The sequence below is a fragment of the Dreissena polymorpha genome, chromosome 1, assembly GCF_020536995.1.
Source record: "Dreissena polymorpha isolate Duluth1 chromosome 1, UMN_Dpol_1.0, whole genome shotgun sequence".
NCBI lineage: Eukaryota > Metazoa > Mollusca > Bivalvia > Myida > Dreissenidae > Dreissena > Dreissena polymorpha.
The window spans coordinates 157,293,559-157,310,210 of record NC_068355.1 but is presented as its reverse complement, the minus strand read 5'-3'; the positions used below and the strand labels follow the sequence as shown (position 1 = coordinate 157,310,210).

The 16,652-nt window shown below is 35.2% G+C and overlaps 1 protein-coding gene across 4 annotated transcripts in view; it reads right to left on the bottom strand.

The window, feature by feature from the left end:
* The window catches only part of LOC127857599 (voltage-dependent calcium channel subunit alpha-2/delta-2-like), a 126,890-nt gene that overhangs the window by 6,705 nt on the left and 103,533 nt on the right, over positions 1-16,652 (bottom strand). For all 4 annotated transcript variants that reach the window (XM_052394080.1, XM_052394086.1, XM_052394094.1 and 1 more), the window contains 10 exons: positions 9,063-9,172; positions 8,561-8,671; positions 7,946-8,094; positions 6,540-6,610; positions 6,173-6,248; positions 5,573-5,634; positions 4,321-4,347; positions 3,976-4,004; positions 1,919-2,042; positions 1,365-1,507 (listed from right to left, as the gene is read on the bottom strand). In XM_052394080.1, the coding sequence (XP_052250040.1) occupies positions 1,365-1,507; positions 1,919-2,042; positions 3,976-4,004; positions 4,321-4,347; positions 5,573-5,634; positions 6,173-6,248; positions 6,540-6,610; positions 7,946-8,094; positions 8,561-8,671; positions 9,063-9,172 (902 nt within the window). The remainder of the gene's footprint in view (positions 1-1,364; positions 1,508-1,918; positions 2,043-3,975; positions 4,005-4,320; positions 4,348-5,572; positions 5,635-6,172; positions 6,249-6,539; positions 6,611-7,945; positions 8,095-8,560; positions 8,672-9,062; positions 9,173-16,652) is intronic.

Genomic DNA, 16,652 nt, shown 5'->3' with positions numbered 1-16,652 from the left:
TGTAGATTCACCACTGAAAATGTGCAGCTCCATGAGATATACATGCATGCCAAATATCAAGTTGCTATGTTCAATATTGAATAATTATCTCCCTTTAAAGCTTATTACTTCCCTTGGATTTGTAAATTTAGACCTTAGACCTTGTAGGATGGCCTTGACCTTGACCTTTTACCACTATGTGTTTGTCAGGAACACAATGCCGCCTATTGCGCCGCTTTGATTTATTTAACAAAAATATATAATTTGGCAGGTCAGATAATTATGTCCATTTAAAGCTTATTACTTCCCTTGGAATTGTTTTTTTCGACCCCGTGACCTAGTTTTTGACCCGGCATGACCCATATTCGAACTTGCCCTAGATATTGTCTAGATACAACTTCTGACCAAGTTTCGTTAAGATCGGATGAAAACTATTTGAATTAGAGAGTGGACACGAAAAGTGTGACAGACTGACAGTGCGAAAACTATATACCCCTTTTCTTCGAAAGGGGGCATAAAAATAAGAATGAGTATGCAAATCATAAACATCAACTACAAGGACAAGGTTATCGCAGGATCCAGAAAAGCGTGACTTACAGACAGACAGAGCGCAAATCATAAGTCCCCTCCGGTGAAACCGGTAGGGGACAATAATTTGTCTAGAATAATGGAGCTGGAGACTGATCATATGTCATCATGGATGGGTACTTGACTATGTTTCAGTGACACCAAACTATATTGCCAAAATCATAGATAACTCAGCTGAATGTTTCTTAAAATATTGTGAGAACAAAATGGGCTTACACTGATAGCAGTTCATTTACCAAATGTGTCGCGTTCTGAGAAAACTGGGCTTAATTCATGTGCGTAAAGTGTCGTCCCAGATTAGCCTGTGCAGTCCGCACAGGCCAATCAGGGAATACACTTTCCGCTTTAATGGTATTTTTAGTTTCAAGGAAGTCCCCTTTACCGAAAATCAAGTTTAGGCGGAAAGTGTCGTCCCTGATTAGCCTGTGTGGACTGCACAGGCTAATCTGGGAAGACACTTTACGCACATGCATTATGACCAGCTTTCACAGAACAAGACACAAATAATGATTAAAAAAATAACTAAGATGCTAGGAACATTTCTTAAAAACTAGGCAAAACTATGAGCAGTTTTACAAACTAAGAAAATAAAGAAAAACTAGATAAAAAATAGGAATCCTGAAAAGCTTGTTACAGGTAAAGGAGACTAGGGAGGGAGGGTGGGGGAGAGGGGCAAGTGGTGAGGGGAGGAGGTTGTGCAAGGGGTGCAATAAGGGTGTGAGAGGTAGGTAGACAGCGGGGTGGGAGGAGGGAGAGAGGGTATATGTTCAGGATTGTCTTCAATAAGGACTGCATACTTTTCTTTAGAGGGATGACTGTAGGCTCCTGTATGATGTTGTCCATGTCCACCTTGACCTTGCAGGGGTCACAGCCATCCCTTGGCAATTCCGTCACCACTAGCAACAGGTTGGTGCCGTTAACTCGCTGCACTATGTACTCCCTGTGTATACCGAATCACGCTTTAACAATGGGGTCAAAAGATCTACTCATTATGGTGTTTATTTAATTATTAAGTCAGGGAATGTGATTTCTCCTCCTTTTGTCAATTTCCTTCTTTTCAAAACACAGGCAATTTAACAATTAGCTCTGATGGTTAACCCTTTACCACTTAGACACTTATTTTGACATATTTGTAGTCCCAAAGAAATTCAAATTAAATTCAAGACTTTTCTTACAAGATTCAAGTTTTAAAGGCTTCATTTTCAACCCTTCGATACTTATGAGAAGCAAACAGCATAAAACCTGAACAGACTGCGAGTTACTCGCAGGCTGTTCTGGTTTTATGCTGGTTGCAAACGCCATTTTCTTTTTTTGTCATAGTATCACCCCTGACCTCTGTTGACCTTCCTACCTGGAGCATTGGATCAGTTTGACCTCACAGTCTGTGGTGTTACCCGACCAGGAGCTACTGGTTCCATAGTAATACTGGGAGCTCTCCTTTGTGCAGTGCTGTGTCTTGTGTTGGCTGGCTTCAACTGCACAGAAAGGATAGGAACTGGATTACAATGAGAAGAACTCTGGGAAAACTGGGCTAAATGCATGTGCGTAAAGTGTCGTCCCAGATTAGCCTGTGCAATCTGCACAGGCTAATCAGGGACAACACTTTGCGCCTCAATTGGATTTATGCAAAGAAGAGACTTTCTGTAAAGGAAAAATATCATAAATGCGGACTGCACAGGCTAATCTGGGACAACACTTTACGCACATTCATTTAACCCCCTTTTCACAGAACACGGCCCATATGCATTTAGCTCAGTTTTCCAAGATTAAGTCTCAAATGTCAGTGTTATTGGGTTGTAGTGTTTTTAATTAAATACATTGAGAAATTAGTCTATTATGCATCCATGAACAAAGTTGTATACCACATAGCAAACTCAGCCAAACTGTGCTCATACATGCATAGACACTATTTGACATTGTCCTAATGTTTTAATTGAATAATGACTTCAGTTAAAATGTGATACAGATAATTGTGATAGAAACAAATCACTGCATGCAACAAATGAGGTTCATGGTTCTGTACATTTCCCTTATATGTTGAAAGAGGTACCATACTATGAATTCCGAATACGACTAAGATTTTACAACAAACTTTCTGCTCCCATCAAAATCTTGGCTGACACTTCACAACTTTGAAAGATTTTCCACATCTGCCCTGTCAGACACCTAGCCAGTTTCTTTACACCAGTTAAAGACACTTAAAATGGTGCAGTGAAATATTTGTGGTTTGACTCAACTTTCATTATAACCACAATTGCAATTTTGGTCAGTGTATGCAAATATTTATCCTTTACATGATGGCCAAATTACTTAATGTGTTCACCAAAGACTATAGCCACATCAGGAAAACTTACTGAATCATGGAAAAAGACAGGAACCATATCTCACATTTGCTAAGTATGTCAACCAGCTTTTTTTTTTTCCTGATGACTAAGTTTTGACCCGGTAGACAAGGTTTTGAACTCAGCAGAGTTATCATTTAGAGCAACATTCTGACCAAGTGTGATGAAGATTGGGCACTAAATGTGGCCTCTTGAGTATTTACAAGCTTTTTCTTTAATTTTACCTCGTGACCCATTTTTGACCCTGAGTAACCCAGTTTCAAACTTTGCAGAGGTATAATTGCCACAAATGTTATAAGTTTCATAAAGATTGGACAATCAATAAAGCCTCTAAAAATTTAAAACATTTCTTCAATTTGAGCAAGTGCACAAGGTTTTCTTCAATTTGAGCGAGTGATTTTAAGTGACCCCATGTGACCAGTTTTTTAACTCCGCAAAGATATCAGTGGTGAATTTCTGAAGTTTCATGAAGATTGAGCTAAAAATATGGCATCTTAAGTGCTCACAAGACAAGTATTGACAACAAAGCACAATGAATGATAACTGAAGACGGACCATCACAAGCCCTGGTGTTTTTTCTAAGGCCTTTCTGCATCTTTTAGTGCTGCATTCCCCTTTTCAAAAGCAAATGTGACCACATGACTGTGACCACATGACTGTGACCACATGACTGTGACCACATGACTGTGACCACATGACCAAATCTTGACCAAATCTTGTCCTCTTAAGCAAAATATTAGCCTAGATTTTAGCAAAATCTGACCATGTTTCATCAAGATTGAGTCATTAATGTTGCCTTTGGAGTGTTAACGAGCTAAATGTTGACGATAAAGAATACACATCACATGAGGATGGACGCCTGACAGAGGGTAGCCACAATAGCTCACTATGTGCACTTAGAGCTTAGTTGAGCTAAAAACAGAGACCTATAACAATTCAGTGTCTTCAACCACTTTTTGTAGTATTCAGTTTTCAACTTATTTGTATAGTATTTGTATGTATCTGACCTGAAGACTTTCAAATAATAAGGTTTAACTGTATTATAAAGTAAATTTTTTTAACATACCTACAAATGCTGGACTTGGACTGATTAAGCTGAAATAGCATTAAAACAGCAATAAACATTCAGAAAAAAACTATCAAACACAGCTGAAAAAGCAACAAAAACTGTATTCACATATGAGCCATGTTATCCCAATCCTTCAAACTTCAGTGGCTCTGTGAAAATAGGGCTTAACGCATGTTCATAAAGTGTCATCCCAGATTAGCCTTGCAATCTGTACAGACTAATCAGGGATGACACTTTTTGCCATGAATTACATAAATGATTAACAACACAATGAAGATTAAGATTTGTAGTTAAATGTTGAAATATAAACATTTTAGAGACATTTGGAAAAGTACAACTTACTTGTACACACTGAAGTTGGTGAACATCCTGCAAAACCAAAGTAACAAAAATGAATTTCTTATCTGAGATGTACTATCTTACCAATCATGGCTATGTATCTATGTACAAAAATACAGCATTTGATGGTACATATATGGAAATAATTTGTTGGGGGGACTTTATATTCCATAGTGAACAAGGGACAAAATTGTCACAAAACCAGGTTTTCATTGTGAAAAAAAAATCTGATAAAGGGAGAAAACTCAAACTGAACTTTTGAAATGACCAAAAAAAATTAACCCCCTTTGTAAGTTTTTTTTTTTTTTTTAAATCTATTTTTAGTCGTGGCGACCTTGACATTGGAGATATTGACGTGATTCTTTCGTGGGACACACCGTCCCATGATGGTGAACAAATGTGCCAAATGATTTTAAAATCTCACAATGAATGACATAGTTATGGCCAGGACAAGCTCATTTATGGCCATTTTTGACCTTTGAACTCAAAGTGTGACCTTGACCTTGGAGATATCGACGTAATTATTTCGCGCGACACACCGTCCAATGATGGTGAACAAATGTGCCAAATGATTTTAAAATCTGACGATGAACGACATAGTTATGGCTCGGACAAGCTCATTTATGGCCATTTTTGACCTTTGAACTCAAAGTGTGACCTTGACCTTGGAGATATCGACGTAATTATTTCGCGCGACACACCGTCCAATGATGGTGAACAAATGTGCCAAATGATTTTAAAATCTGACAATGAACGACATAGTTATGGCCCGGACAAGCTTATTCCGCCAGCCCGCCAGCCAGCCAGCCCGCCAGCCAGCCAGCCCGCCCGCATTCGCCAATCTAATAACCAGTTTTTTCCTTCGGAAAACCTGGTTAATTAAAAAACTGACAAATGGCCATATTTTCTGCAAAAAACTCAGCACAGCATGAAATCCAATCTTTATGATTATCTACAAATTAAAGACATAGTGAAAGTTTCAGAAAGAAACACCCAGTAGTTACAGAAATGTTGAAAACTCAACATAGTAGGACTATATATTCTTCAGAAAATTCCTTTCTTCCCAGCCATCTACACAACAGGTAAGTAAACTGAGAAAGTTTCAGAGAGACCCACCCAGTATTTAAAGAGAAGTTAAAAACAAAAGCTTCAAGAAGTACAGACTGAAAAGTGCAAATCATAATGCCTCCCACTCCAAGGCCCCATAAGAAAGTGTTCAATATTGTAACAGCCAATAAAATGCCAGTGCTCTTACCATGTGACCACGCTGCTCCACCAGTTGAACGTTAGAAACTCGTACAGAAGAGCGAGTGATGGCTGAAACACAAACAAATGGTAGAATAGGGCAGTTGTGAACTTAAAGCACACTGTTAAGAGTTATAGTTCTTGCAGTATTGACTGAAACAACATTTTTGAAGTTTCATCTTTCTATCTTCAATTGCAATGGGATTATTGAGTGCACACGAAAGTTAACAACTGGCAATAACTCCGTAAATACTGAATTAAGAGTTATGGTATTTTTACTCTGCCTTTCCTCTAAAATCTCTCCATCAAGTCCTCCCTCTAAAATCTCTCTATCAATAAATGCACTAAATCCATTATATATTTTTCAAGTCATGTTTTGCACACACAAATTTAAGAACATTATTATGTTATGTAAAATAAAATAAACGAAGGTCAATGACTCCATAAAATGCTCTAGCACGAGTTTTGGTTTGTGTGCCCAATACACTAACTCTAAATGTCCTCCATAATTATACTATGTCTCATAATATTCCTTTCAATACTTGTGAATTTACTTGAGCCATTTTTGAGAAACTAGCTTCATAAGAACACAATAATAACACTTAGTTACAATGTTGAGGGTTCCTGCGCTGGTTGTGTTTCCCATGGCTGGTTCACACACTGCCCCATAGTCATACTGCTCATGTCTGGAAGGGGAGATAATGAGTGTGAATAAATCAGTGTATGAATGACAGAGAAGAGTTATGGAGACAAATTGATATATTAAATTGCATTTTACATTTACCTATAATGTTGTATCATTTTGATATTCTTTAATATTCCCATTAAAGTGGAAAGAGTTGTCCCTGATAAGCCTATGAAAACTGTTCAAGCTAACCTGGGACAACACTTAACGTACATGTATACAACCATGTTTTCACAGAACGAGGCCCATTTGCATATAATTATTCACGCTAACGAATATGTCCATATCCAACCTGAGGAAGAAAGAGTCATTGAAGAGTTCACTCATCACCTCTGGGTCAACCTTGCCAAAGAATCGGCCAACCTGAAGTCAAACAGGAATATTTTTATTATTCAAGCCGCACACATGGAATACTTATGCGTAAAGTGTTTTCCCAAATTAACCAAGGATGACACTTTCCCCTTTCATTATATTTTTCCTTTAAAGGAAGTCTCATCTTAGCAAAAATTCAATTTAGGTGGGAAGTGTCATTCCTGATAACCCTTGCAGACTGCACAGGCTAATATGGGAAAACACCTCATGAACAAGCATTAAACACCTCATGAACAAGCATTAAACACCTCATGAACAAGCATTAAACTCCTCATGAACAAGCATTAAACTCCTCATGAACAAGCACTAAACTCCTCATGAACAAGCATTAAACACCTCATGAACAAGCATTAAACTCCTCATGAACAAGCATTAAACACCTCATGAACAAGCATTAAACTCCTTTTAACCATAGCGAGGCTCATATATCTTATTATAAATTTTAATTAGAACCATTATTTCAGATTTTAGATAAAATATAAAACGCTCAGTTGCAATTTTAAACATGTAAAAAACTAACTTATTTTCACCAATGCCATTATAGCATTACCAGAAGGTAAATACACATAACTGGATTTTGAGGTCTTGTTTAAACTGAATTTTATCTTATACTATGTATGTAAATGATATCATATGACATCTGATACTATGTATGTAAATGATATCATATGACATCTGATACTATGTATGTAAATGATATCATATGACATCTGATACTATGTATGTAAATGATATCATATGACATCTGATACCATGTATGTAAATGATATCATATGGCATCTGATACCATGTATGTAAATGATATCATATGACATCTGATACTATGTGTGTAAATGATATTATTTGACATCCGATACTTTGTATGTAAATGATATCATATGACATCTGATACTATGTATGTAAATGATATCATATGACATCTGATACCATGTATGTAAATGATATCATATGACATCTGATACCATGTATGTAAATGATATCATATGACATCTGATACCATGTATGTAAATGATATCATATGACATCTGATACCATGTATGTAAATGATATCATATGACATCTGATACCATGTATGTAAATGATATCATATGACAACAGTCCAAACCACAACAATCATATCAAAAGCTGCACATGAAACTATTGAGTAACTCCCAGGTAAAAAGTTTCACATACAAATTATGAGGTATGATGTGGGGTAACTGGGCTTAATGGAATGTCTGACATATGCCCTCCTGCTCTAATAGACCGATAAATCAGCTGACAGAAATGAGAAAAACTATAAGGTGGGCCGGAAATTGCTTTGACTAAGCTTCGGTAAGCACTTACGCTTGTGTTGAGGTGAGGTTGGTTGGTTGCTATTAGGAAGGCCCCGTCGTCAAGGAGATGACAAGCCACTGTGGAGGATGAATTGCACACCTCCACATTGCGGATCAGCTGATCTTGGATGAAGTGGTGGCTGAATATGGCTCCAGTCACTGGAGAAGGAGAATGAACACAGTGAGACAAGACCGTGTACATATACGTCTATCATAAAATCAGCATACCTGATTAACATCCACCCACTTATTGTTTAGAGCACTTGCCTGAATTAACATAGTATGTAATAAACTTATAAGATATGCCACTTTGCACTACAAAACTTGTTTACAAAAGTAAAGATCTCAATATTCTCTGTGCTAAATTGTTAGCCTGCAGATGATGACATAACAGGCACATTTTTGCATGCAATTCTAGCAGATCAAAGGACGAACACAGCAAAAATGTGAAATTTAATTGTGTGTTTCAATTCTCTGAGAAGTTACATTCAGATAGGTATTTCAACATTTCAATTTTTTATAAGTCATTCCAGTGAAAAGACAAAGATTTGTTATGTTTTAACTTTCAAAAAGGTTCTCAGTCATACATCATGATGTTTTCCTAACAATCTCACATGACACCTACCTGCTACTTTCAGTTGACCTTGAAGACTGGGGTCAAGTTTGCTGCTATCCATGACAACAGACGCCACCACCATCACGTCTCCCACAGTGTTGTTACCTTCTCTTTTAGGATCTTTTAACACAAACAGTAAATTTAGAAAAAAAATCAGACTTTTGTTCAGGAATGTATATAAGGTGATTTGTTTCTATATTACCAAATTTGCCAAAAATATTATGCCCTCAATCATTTGCACAAAGTCCCATCGTCATATGACTATGAACATGTTTTTAGCTAAATGTAAGTCTTAAACACAAGTATTCAACCACTGGTAATCAAGACTCAAATGTAACAAGAGATTGTTGTAAAACATGGTTGCCCTCTGACTTGAAGCAAAGACCTCAATATGTGCAATTGTTTAAATATTTTTTTAAGATTGCCAAAGAACATCGCTCTTAGAGGTTTCATTTTGTTCTAGATTAACCTGCATACTAATTTATATGATCCTAGGTAAAAGCAAGCATACCTATCACATGGGGAGCACTGAATAGCAGATCATTGGTGTTGAGGGCACGTTTGAAGTAACTGGCCTTCCATGTGTCGTTTAGAGCCAAAAACTGCTCCAATAGCTCGTCACTGCAGCACAGAAAGCAATGATCAATACGGCGATATTCTTAATATTGTACAGAAACAATCTGGGCCTTGATAAGGGGAAAATAGTGTGTGTTTTTTTTCAATTTTTCTCAGAACGCAGCTCATATGTGCATTTCATAATTTAAAAAAAAACTTAAAATAAACATGTACAAGGTGTGTTGGAGGAGCAATTACAAGTTTTGTTGATTGATTTCCATTGAAATTATTAACGTAACATGTAAATAAAAAAATTCTTAACAATAATACAGATGATTAAATATCAGATACAATAGTTCACACACAATCCAAAACCAAGATTCAACCATTATTGATAACAAAAATTCAATGAGATGGGCGAAAGGTAATCTCCATTAAAGCCAGATTGGAGATCTTCAAATCTATTCCTCATTTAGTAAGGTAAAGGCAGATGTGAGATGATTAAATGAGAATCATTTGTATTTCCATACCCTTTTAAATGCATTATTATCTAATTACATAAACAAGTTTGACAAATTTAGTTTATATTCTTCCCAAGAAACTCTTACAAGAAATAATATTTATTGATGATACTCATAAATGCTTCCAAGTAACCTTTGGAAAATTAATATTATTATAATGGGGACTTATGTCAGCATAAGTCAACATACAATAGCAAATATTTGAATTATTGTAACCAAACATGATTATCCAATACTGAATCATGTTACCAAACACATGATATCCAATGTCTGAATTATTGTAAACAAGACTATTGCCAAGCAATATAGTTCCCTACCGGCTCCACCATTGTCAGAAATTCCACCGTTGTCAGAATTGTTGTTGTTGCCATAGCAACCAGAATTTTTGACGTAGAAACAAAATGAAATGACGTGCATAATGTCCATATTGCCATCTATCCATGTTTTAAGTTTCATGAAAAAATATTAAAAACTTTAAAAGAAATCGCAGGATCCAGAAAACCACCATTTTCAGCAGTATTTCTAGTCTATTTGTTGCCATAGCAACCAGAATTTTTGACGTAGGAACAAAATGAAATGACGTGCATAATGACCATATTGCCATCTATCCATATTTCAAGTTTCATGAAAAAATATTAAGAACTTTTAAAGTTATCGCAGGATCCAGAAAAGTGTGACTGACTGACAGACTGACTGACAGACGGAGCGCAAACCATAAGTCCCCTCCGGTGAAACCGGTAGGGGACTACAAACACATGATGTCTAATGTCTGAATTGTTGTAACCAAACACATCATATCCAATGTCTGAATTGTTGTAACCAAACACATGATATCCAAGGTCTGAATTGCTGGAACCAAACACATGATATCCAATGTCTGAATTGTTGTAACCAAACACATGATATCCAAGGTCTGAATTGTTGTAACCAAACACATGATATCCAATGTCTGAATTGCTGTAACCAAACACATGATATCCAATGTCTGAATTGTTGTAACCAAACACATGATATCCAATGTCTGAATTGTTGTAACCAAACACATGATATTCTATGTCTGAATTGTTGTAACTAAACACATGATATCCTATGTCAGAATCATTGTAACCAAACACATGATATCCAATGTCTGAATTATTGAACCAAACATATTATATCCAATCAATGAATCATTGTAATAAAACATATGATATTCAATGTCTGAATAACTGTTATAAAAACATAGATATCTAATTTTTAAATTATTGTAACCAAAAATAATGTCCAAACAAGCCGCCTAACTATATTGATAAAAAGCTGGACTACAAGTCTGAGGATCATGAGTTTAATCACAGTCCCTGTCACACAAATAATTGTAATACCATTGAGGTAATTTGGGAGTACTTATATTCATAACAGCAAAGGAATTCCACAAAAACTAAAACTAACAGTCTACAATATAATCACAACTACACAAAAGCAGTAAACAAATTTTTTTGTATCACTGTGGGACAAAAACCAGACTGGAACAAGAGCTGTCTCCATAGGATGACATAATTATGCCCCCGATAAACGCTTTGATAGAAATGAGCATTTTTCGAAACCCAAACGCATTTTTCGAAACCTAAACCCAGACCCTTAGTTTAAGGTCAAGGTCAAAGGGGTCAAAATTTGTGTGTGCATGGAAAGGCCTTGTTCATATACACATGCATACCAAATATGAGTGTTACATCTGAAGGGACATAGAAGTTATGAGCATTTTTCAAAACCTAAACGCAAAGTGTGACAGACAGATGGACAGATGGACGGACAGTGCAATCACTATTTGCCCTCCTTCGGGGACATAAAAATCTCCGAACAGTTGATACAGAGGACAACAAATCTGAGTCTACAGAGTCTACATATGAACAGTGTTCTGGGAAAACTGTGCTTAATGCATTTGCTTAAAGTGTGGCCTGCGTGGTCTGGGACAACACTTTCTGGCCGCATGCAATGTTTGTTTATATGAGACTGCTCAGGCTTGTCTGGGACAACACTTCACAAGCATGCATTAAGCCTAGTTTTCCCAGACGGAGGCACACATATGAACACAGTAACACGGGTAAAGTGCATTTATAATGATATTTTATAGTGATTTATTAAGCTGCGCTCTGTGGAAAGAGGTTTTAATGCATGTGCGTAAAGTGTCATCCCAGATTAGCCTGTGCAGTCTGCACAGGCTAATCAGGGACAACACTTTCCACCTAAACTGGATTTTCGCTAAGAAAAGACTCATAAAACCGGAAAGCGTCGTCCCTGATTAGGCTGTGGGGACTGCACAGGCTAATATGGGATGACACTTTACGCACATTCATTAAATCCCCTTTTTCACAGTACACAGCTCAACTACAAATTAGGCAAAAAAAAGACAATAAGGTGACAATATGAGAGCATCTACAGCAATATTCATGTTACCCCTTGCTTGAGTTAACACAACTGATCCAACATTTCGGATTTGAGGAGTTACGTGAACAACCCTCAAATTTTGTTGCAAGTCCTCGATATTTGCAGCTTTCATAAAAAGGAACAAACAGCCAAAACTTATTGATTGATTATATACGACTTCCTATCAGAAGTTATAAAGTATTTACCACATCACTGTTGTTTAAAAAATGTACATGTTGATAAGGCAGGAGAGTCATTTATCAGTGATCATTTATAAGGTGGTCTAATGTATGTATGTTCCAGAAAATATTACTTTTTTAATATATTGTGTTTGGTTTTTAAATGAGTTTTGAAATTGTCAAAACATTTTATATCAAAATAATAAATAATACCACCATTGCATATATAACAGAATTTAAACAAGGGTCTCGCTATTGTTTAGCACCCATAGTTTTGTTCTGTATTTAGTCTGGTTGCACCATTATGTATTTCGAGAGCTACATCAGGCAAAAGTGTGTCTATTCCAATATGTGGCAAGCATAGCTTCAGACTAGCCTGTGCATACACACAGTCTGGTATGGAGCTACCCTATTGGCTAATGAGACCATGAAATCTCATGTAATTATATATTGGACAGGGTAGCTCCTGACCAGACTGTGAGACAGGGTAGCTCCTGACCAGACTGTGTTATATATTGGACAGGGTAGCTCCTGACCAGACTGTGTTGTATATTGGACAGGGTAGCCCCTGACCAGACTGTGTTGTATACTGGACAGGGTAGCTCCTGACCAGACTGTGTTATATATTGGACAGGGAAGCTCCTGACCAGACTGTGTTGAATATTGGACAGGGTAGCTCCTGACCAGACTGTGAGACAGGGTAGCTCCTGACCAGACTGTGTTGTTTTTTTTTTTTTTTTATTCAATATCATACATACAATGTAAACATGTATATGATCATGCAACATAGTGATTGTACAAAGCAATATTGTTCAGACATGTTATACAAGATATGCTAATATATATTTATTTTTTTTTGAGAGAAAAGAAAAGAACAACAGAGGAATAGTTATGAAATATGATGAATTGTATAAAGTTGAAAGAAAAGATACTGGACTTGTGTGTTTTGTTGTATATTCACAATGATCTTGTCTGACTGAAAAAATAAGAATAAAAAAAAAAAATAAACAAACTATTTTAGAGAGATAGACTAACATTAGAGTGAAATGTATATAAGTGGACAAAACATTATGAGAATTTAATCCGATTCCATTTTTGTTCAAAGATGTGTAATGTGTCATTACTGAGGGCTATTTCTTTCTCAATTTGAATTTTTAGTTTAAGACTATGGACAAAACAATTAAAATTTGGTACTTGTTTTTTGTACTTCATGTTTAAGATAAAATATTTCATTAATATAACCATAAAATTCACAATATTATTACAGTCTATTGATTTCAATGAGTTAATTCCGAAACTTACATTTAAGAGAGATAGTTTAACGTTTAGTTGATGTTGTTCAAGAAAAGATATTAATTGATTCCAAATAGGCTGGATGTGTTTGCACTCCCAAAAAAGATGTTCTATAGTTTCAATGTTTTCACTGCAGAAGTCACACAGATTTGAGTTAGATAATTTACATTTAAAAAGATATTTATTTGTAGCTATAATTCTATGGATGTATTTATATTGAAAATTTCTCAGTGTGCTTTCAATAGTTGCTTTATATGGCATGGTAAATATGTGTTTCCAATTAAGTTCATTTTCTCCAAAAAGAACTTGCCATTTATTTTGGATTTTGGAGTTTTCTGTAGGGTTTTTAATTTGTAGTGTGTAAAATATTTTATTTGTTTTGTTTTTTCTTCCAAGTATGTTTTCTACAAATGTTGTTTGAGTACATGGTGTATTATTTGTATTGGTTTCCGATTTAATATGTATGGGTATGCTTTTGATAAGTGTGTAGTACTTCAAAAAATTATTTGAAGGTATTCCGTATATGTAGCATATATTATCAAAAGAGTAGAAATCCTTAATTCTGTAGTCATATAATTGGTCGACATATTTAATGCTTCGTTCAAACCAGTCTTTATAGAAAAACGTCTTATTGTTTGAAGTTATGTCTTTATTGTTCCATAAAATTGTTTTACTGCTGGTTTGGGTCTCTAAGTTATGAGTGACATCACTCCACGCTGATAGAACATCAGACAGAAATATGTTTTCGTTTGCAATTTCATGTAAGATATTATTGCTGATGTTACATTCAAAGAGTAAGGAGTCACCATATTTTTTAGGATTTTCTGGTAGAATAATTTCCATTTACTCGTATTGGTATTATCTAGGTATCGTTTAACCCAGCTGCATTTGATTGCATTCAAGAATGATTCAATGTTCGTTAATTGGATACCTCCATTTTCTACAGATTGAATTAACTGAGTTCTTTTTATTTTATCAGGCTTACCGTCCCATATGAAATTGAATATTGCTGATTTTATATCGTTAATAACATCACTTGGTGGATTTGGGAGAACTGTTAATACATATATTAATTTAGGAAGTGCAAACGTTTTCAATACTGTGTTTTTTCCGATTAGTGTAAGTTTACGATGATGCCATGATTTTAAGCAGTTTTTAAAATTCTGTAATTTAGGTATTATGTTTTTAAGAACTGTATCCTTTTCATTATTTGTGAATGTAATTCCTAACGTTGTGGCTTCATCGGATGTCCAATTAAATTTCATTTCTTTTTTATATTGAACATTACTTTGTTTTAATTTACCTACTCGTAGCACAGTACATTTACTTTTGTTTAGCTTAAGACCCGATGTCATTCCGTAAATGGTTAGCGATCTATGAGGTTATGGAAGGAATCGCTATTGTTATTTAAAAAATAAGTTGCATCATCAGCAAATAGGGATTGTTTGATTTCTTCGTCAGGTTCTAGTGATATGCCTTTTATGTGTTCATTTGATTGGATGTGATGTGATAGATACTCTATGCAAATAATAAATAGCGATGATGAGAGTGGACATCCTTGTCGAACCCCTCGTTCGATGTTAAAACTGTTTGAAAAGAAGCCATTGTTGATGATTATACTGTTAATATCGGTATAGAATAGTTTGACCCATTGAATGAGACTTTCACCAAAGTTCATATTTTCTAAGCAAGAGAACATAAATGAATGATCAAGCGAATCGAATGCCTTTTCAAAGTCTGCAAAGAATATTAGACCAGGATTATTTGAGTTGTTGAAATAGTTTATGCATTCTTGGATAAGACGAACGTTTTCACCAATGTAACGTCCTTTTATGAAACCAGATTGAGATTTTGAAATGATTGATGGTAATATTTTTTTATTCTGTTTGCTATACTTTTAGTTGCAATTTTGTAATCATTGTTTAGTAAACTAATCGGGCGCCAGTTTGATAAGGATTCTAAGTTTTTTCCAGGTTTTGGAATAAGTGAAATAATACCTTGTTTTTGTAGCGTAGTTAAGTTTTCGTTGTTAAATGAATAGTTAAGTGAATTAATTAGATGTGTTTTTATATCATTCCAGAATATTTTATAAAATTCGATTGTGATGCCATCAGATCCTGGGCTTTTGTTATTTTGCATTTCTTTTAGGGCTAATCCACATTCATATTCATTAAGCAATCCGTCGCACAGTTCTTTTTCTTCCTGGTTTAAAGCATGATGTGTATTTTTAAAAAGAGTGTTATTTTCAGCATTTTTTCGTTTATAGAGGGTTTCGAAAAACAAACGTTGTTCTTCTAGTATTTGAGTTCTGTTTGTTATATCTTTGCCATTGACTACTAATTTGTGTACAGTTTTTTGTTCACTTCTACGTTTTTCAATGTTTGCGAAATATTTTGTATTCTTTTCATTGTGTTCAACATGCTGTGCCCGCGCTCTTAGTATTATTCCATTGAGATGTGTATGATAGATTCCATCTAATATTTGTTTTTTTAATGTTATTTCATTTTCAATGTCGGTGGTGTCATTTGTGTTTGTTTGATGCAATTGTTTTTCAAGTGTTTCAATGGTTTTGATGGTTTCAGTTTCAAGTTTGTGTGTTTCTTTTTGTTTAAATGATGTGTATCTAATTGTTGTGTTACGTATATTTCCTTTAATTACTTCCCATAAGGTGTTTGGGTTTGCATCTTTATTATTTTGGACTGTATTTAATATTTCCTGTTTTATTTGTGTTTGATATTGTGTATCTAATAAGATGCTGTTGTTAATTTTAAAGTATCCTGGGCCTCTTTCAGGTTGTATATTGTGCAGTTTAAGTTCAACTAGAGAGTGGTCAGTCATAAATCCTGGTTTTATTTTACATGTGTCAATAATGTTGCAAAGAGATTCAGATATTAAAAAATAGTCTAATCTACAAAATATTGTTGGTTTTGTGTTTGAATGCCAGGTGAATTTGCTCTCGTTTGGGTATACTGTACGCCAGATGTCTATCATATTGTAGTTTTCAATTATGTTGTTTAAAATGTTTCTATTTTTAGTATGAGTATAAAGGTTTCCATTCTTTTTATCTATTAATGGGTTCAGGACCGTATTGAAATCACCACCGATTATAATGTTTTTATCTTGGTTATTTATTATAAAGGATTGTAATGT